This window comes from Cynara cardunculus, unplaced genomic scaffold (genome assembly GCF_001531365.2).
Source record: "Cynara cardunculus var. scolymus isolate 2C unplaced genomic scaffold, CcrdV1 Un_Scaffold_8183, whole genome shotgun sequence".
Lineage (NCBI taxonomy): Eukaryota > Viridiplantae > Streptophyta > Magnoliopsida > Asterales > Asteraceae > Cynara > Cynara cardunculus.
The window spans coordinates 5,625-11,257 of record NW_020204037.1 but is presented as its reverse complement, the minus strand read 5'-3'; the positions used below and the strand labels follow the sequence as shown (position 1 = coordinate 11,257).

At 35.1% G+C, this 5,633-nt stretch overlaps 1 protein-coding gene across 2 annotated transcripts in view; it reads left to right on the top strand.

Annotated features, from left to right (window-relative positions):
• LOC112505065 (2-alkenal reductase (NADP(+)-dependent)-like) overlaps positions 1-4,208 on the top strand; it is a 4,747-nt gene extending 539 nt beyond the window's left edge. The window contains exons 1-5 of one of the 2 annotated variants that reach the window (XM_025109022.1): positions 391-580; positions 689-866; positions 1,912-2,078; positions 2,937-3,019; positions 3,753-4,208. In XM_025109022.1, the coding sequence (XP_024964790.1) occupies positions 572-580; positions 689-866; positions 1,912-2,078; positions 2,937-3,019; positions 3,753-4,131 (816 nt within the window). In that variant the 5' untranslated portion in view covers positions 391-571 and the 3' untranslated portion in view covers positions 4,132-4,208. Of the gene's footprint in view, positions 1-390; positions 581-688; positions 867-1,911; positions 2,079-2,936; positions 3,020-3,752 lie in introns of those variants that run through there. The other variant, XM_025109021.1, reaches the window with a different exon arrangement.
• The last annotated feature ends 1,425 nt before the right edge of the window (positions 4,209-5,633 follow it).

The following is a 5,633-nucleotide window of genomic DNA, read 5'->3' as shown; positions in this document are numbered from 1 at the left end:
CCACTGTATGACATAAGATCCATGCCATTTTTGGGGAATATGCTTTTGTTCCAACAGGAAACTGTTATAATTGCTTGAGATAAAACATGAACCACTAGTCAACTAACAGTAGGTGAAAAATGAATTGAGATTTTTGGATCAAATAAGGCCAACAATAGAGCTTCACATAATTAGGTTGCTGATAAAAAACAAATCTAACATGTGTGGATACTGTTTTATGTCCACCTTCTTACCTTCTATGTGTGTTTCTGTGACTTTTTGTTGAATTGTCACAAATTGATTATCTATTTCTGTTTCTAAATTGGGACTTCATCTGTCTTCTTGGTATAAGCATAATTGGTGCATAGCACGCACATGTATGCCAACAAACACTAGGAGCAAACTCACTATCACCATGCAATTGATCAGATAGATTTAATTACAAGACTAAAGATATGTTTTGACGTTTGTGGTGATACGAGTTATATCTAGGATTCAAAATACCTACGAGTTCCTTATTTGGTGGAAGTTGTCTCTATGCAAAATTGCAAGGGAAAGATTACTTACAAAGACTTCTCTCTCCAGCTCTTACATGTCCGAGGTGCGGAGGGGCCTTAATGCACCTGGCTTGTTTTATTTTACTTGTATTTCAACTAGAGCAATTTACTGTATCGGCTTGTGTTTTCATGTACCCATTACCATCTTGCAGCCAATAGCAGGATATGGAGTGGCTAAAGTATTGGATTCTGGGCATGCAAACTTCAAGAAAGGTGACCTGTTTTGGGGTTTTACTGGATGGGAGGAATACAGCATTATCACTGCTCCTGAGAGTGTATTCAAGATTGAACATACTGATGTTCCTCTGTCCTATTATACAGGAATTCTTGGTATGTTTTCTCTTTCAAGTGTTTCTAATCTTACTGCACTTTAGTCAAACATATTAGGAGCTTTAGAGTCGGGGATTCCACTATTCCCCTGTGTACTTATGGGCAAAGTGAATGTCACACAAATACAACAGCTATAGGGTCTCAAAGTTCTCGTTCAAATTCGGCTATAGGGTCTCGTTGGTTGAGGCTCTATCCCTTGTGGCCCTGAAATTAAGTTTCCAACACTTGAGCTGGCTTTGGTTCACCCTAGACTGCTGTTAACTAAAGAGTGGAGCAAGTATGGTATTGTAGATGAGATGGTTAATGCCTGCAACTTCAGTCCATCGAAAAGAGAACCTTTCATCAGCATTCAGCAATCAAGTCATCAATGGACGATGATTTTTGTTTTGCTTTGTGCCTTGTAGATTCCATATACAAACCTTTGAAATTGTGCAAGAGTAATGTTCACAATTCAGAGATGTTGAGGTGTTGGTCTTTGAACGGCAATCTGCCATTCCCTTGATATTGTCAAGAGCCCCGAAGGAAAGATTGTGTGTTTTTCTCCATTCATCTATGTATGTGTATACATTCACATACACGTATTAAGTTGACTCGTGGACCCATTAAAAGTTGTAGTAATCGAACATAAACGTTAGGATCTGAGCCCCATGAAAATCATAATCATGCGCCAGAGGGTAACAAATTATGATGGTTATGATAGAGTAGGGTCTAAGTTGTGGTATATTGGACAAATATATTCTGGGTGAGAGCCCTGTATCCGCACAGGCGAAAAGGATGGGCCTTGAGAAACAAAACTTATTGTGTAAAATATATTACGAATCATCGATTATATTGTTTTGGTGCATGAGATTGCCTTCTAAGACCTTCTTTTATTATTGGCCAAGAGTACTTTAGACATTAAAATTCTAATGCTGTTATTAAAGTTCGTATAGGCCAACATGGTAATTTTCTTGAGAATCATGTAGCAGCAATTAGAAGATGGTGTTGAATGGTTGATTAATGCGTTTCACCATCTCCTGATTTTCTTCCTTTGGATGCTTTTTAGGCATGCCTGGTATGACCGCTTATGTTGGTTTCTATGAGATTTGTGCTCCAAAGAAAGGAGAGTATGTGTTTGTTTCAGCGGCTTCTGGTGCAGTTGGTCAGCTTGTTGGGCAGTTTGCAAAGTTGTTGGGATGCTATGTTGTTGGGAGTGCTGGAACAAAAGAAAAGGTTTGGGCCTTTAAATTTCTTGCATAGTTTCTACCTATATAATTGAATTTGATGGACATAAATTTGATTAAGCCCCTTTAAGAAATTATCTTTGTTGGCTTCAGCTTCTGCTGATTCCTTGCTACCAAGGGGACATTTACCAAATGCTTATCGGGTGAGTATTTACGTCAAGAGAAATTACCCTTACCTACCTTATCATGTAACATTCCATCAAAATGGATTGTTGGTAAGCGTGTTAAATCTAGTAAGCGCTTACAGGGTAAGAGACGTTTTTCTCACTTACCGCGTAAAACTCTTGGTCCTTGTTACGCCTCTTAGCAGGTAAGATCATGGTCCTTGTGATTCTCAGTTGGTAAGGTAAGTGATATCAATAAGCGCTTACCTGGTAAGTGTTTAGTAAATGGCCCCTAAAAACGTTTTCATGGTAATATAATATCACAAGCCTTGGCATTTTGGTTCTTTTTTGTGGCCAAAATGCAACAAAGTTTGCATTGGTTCCTATTTAGTGTAACGATGATATGTTTTTCTTAATTCGTGTAGCAAACATTCAATACCCATTTTGACCTAGAACTGGTGAATTTTATTACTGTTTTTGATGTGGATGCCAAGTTGTCAAGTTACGTTGTGGTTTAAAAAACTGTCACATCATAATCAATCGATGCCACATCGCTAACAAAATTTATCAGGTTAAGTGGGTACGAAATAGGTCAAATTGAATGTTTGTTATACTAATTGAGAAAACAAAAGTTCATCGTTACACTAAATAGAGACTATAACAAACTTCGTTATATTTTGATGCATTTTGCCCTCTTCTTCTTTCTCAAAGTCCTTTTTTGTATGCATATTTCATCACCCAAGGTTGAGCTGCTGAAGAATAAATTTGGGTTTGATGAAGCTTTTAACTACAAGGAAGAGCAAGATCTAAATGCAGCTCTGAAGAGGTTAGCCCTGAAGCATAGTTTTCACCCAAGATAAGAGGAACTGTTTTTTTTTTTTAAAGTATAATATATATAGGATTAGGTTCAAGGGAAATGCGAAGGACCTTCTGAGAAGGGAGGTTATGTTGAGAAACGTTAGAAGAGATTTGAACCCTTGATTACTTTTAATCTCATGCCCACCCATGAATTGCGTTTTAGAAGGGAATTGATCCGATGTATCTCGGTGCACCTTATTAGTGTTGACATTCAATTAGGAGCGATCCAAGGGTAGAGACCTCTTCTTATGCTTCTCAGCAACTTCCCTTCTCACTGGAACCCACGCAACCCAATGGGAAAACCGTAAAAAAATGAAAAAAATAAAGAATACCCTAATAACCCTTCATTTATATAAGATGAACATATGCATACATGTAATTTGTGCGCATGCACACGTGCGTAGAAACCCAAAACACTTTCAATTACTTGTATTCACATGTTCATACAGTACTAATGAATGATCATTAAGGTGTTCTTAAGTTTTTCATTTTCTGGGGTTTTCCCTCTGAACCTCACAATATACAAACACACACACTCACACCGCAAATACCCATGCACACTCACCTTTGGTAAGGGTTGAACCCTTGACCTCCGGGTAGGTTGGGATCTAACAGTAACCGGGGTATCATCGGGCCAGCCAATGACCCTTTGGTTTGTCAAATTAGTTTTATAAGATTGTTCTTTTTATTTAATCTGTTAGGTACTTCCCCGATGGCATTGATATTTACTTTGAGAACGTTGGAGGGAAGATGTTGGAGGCAGTGCTGCTGAATATGAGATTACATGGAAGGATTTCGGTTTGTGGGATGATCTCACAGTACAACCTGGAGCAGGGGGACGGGGTACGGAACCTGTTTTGCCTGGTATCAAAACGTCTATTGATGAAAGGATTCGTCGTAACTGATCACTATCATCTGTATCCAAAGTATATGGAAATGGTTATGCCCCTCATAAAAGAAGGGAAGATATGTTACATCGAAGATATAGTGGAGGGACTTGAGAGCGCACCAGCGGCTTTGGTCGGGCTATTTTCTGGCCGAAACGTTGGGAAGCAAGTGGTGGTCGTGGCTCGTGAATGAGTGGATATGGTTGGGTTTTAGATTTGGATGGTTATGAGGTTTGACTTGTTGTTTGGTTAAAAACCGATTTCTTTTACATCCATATTTTCCAAATATTTAACTCAAATTTCTGAATTATAAATACCAAGGTTTTAGTGTGTGGATTCTTTTATTCAAAATAAAGAGAACTCCAAGGACTAAAACTGGAATTATCATGAAACCAAAGGGGCGAAAGATGTAGTTTACTGAAAGGAATATTAATACAAGAGCAAATGGAAATACATTATTGTCTGCCTATAAAAAGGCTTTAAATTCGGAAATATACCTATTTCATGTTTGAAGTTCAAGTTACCACAAAAAATATAATTTAGAAAGATATTCGCACAATATAGCGAGATATATTTTAATTTTAATGTTTTATTTTATATTTTGGTTCTATCAAATATTATAATGCGATTTTTACGTGATTTTGAAAAAACAAGAACGATTTTGTTTTTAATAGTTTTTCCCAAATGCTTTGTAATATAGTATAGATTGTTATAATTATACAATTATTAGGAAAAAAATAGTAATATTTTATTTATTTATGAATTAATGCCAAAAAAATAAAAATAAAAAACTACAAAAAAGAACTCAATGTATATGTAAAATATTTATTTATTACTAGTAATTTAAATTAATTATAATAATTAAAATATAATATAAATAAATAAAAGGAAAATTAAACAATTCAAAAATAAATAAATATAATACAAATAAATTAATAAAAAAAAAACTAATGACGAAATAGAGGTTAGGGGTGTATTTAACAATGTTGTTATATACACCTCTGTAATGTTAAAATCATGTATTAGGATTTAGGAATGTAAAGTTTTGATGTTGACGTGTGTGAATAAGACTAAACTACTAAAAACAAAATATTAAAAAACACTAAAAATCGTGGGTCTATTGAACACTAAAAATTCAACTCCAGCCATACATTAAAAATCATCTTTAATACAATAATGATAATAATAAAATAATATATATTTATAAAAACTTGATACTATATACACAATTATAAAAAACATAATATTATATTAATGTTCAATTTATAAAGACCAACTTTATTGACCTTCAAATATAGAGGCAAACTTTATTGACATCTATCTTTTTAGTGTTTTAGACCATCTCCAATCCAACAATAAAAAAACAAAAATGAAGGTGTTTTCATTAAGGGTGCACATGGGTTGGGTTGGGTTAGTCTGGTTGAAGACAAATTGAACAACCCAACCCAATATTTGCGATTTGAAAAATCTCAATCCAACCCAATCCAAACCGTGCAGATTGGTTGGGTTGAAAGTTTGCTATATTATAGTGAAAACAACTTATGACGCAACGATTTGACACATCAATGACGATTTGATGAAACATTGGGGGGCGATTTTCATTGGTATTTTGTCTTTTTTAGGAATAAATGTAGTATATATATAAATCTTGTAGTATTCTCTATAAAATTATAGTGATCCAAACACTTCTACTCT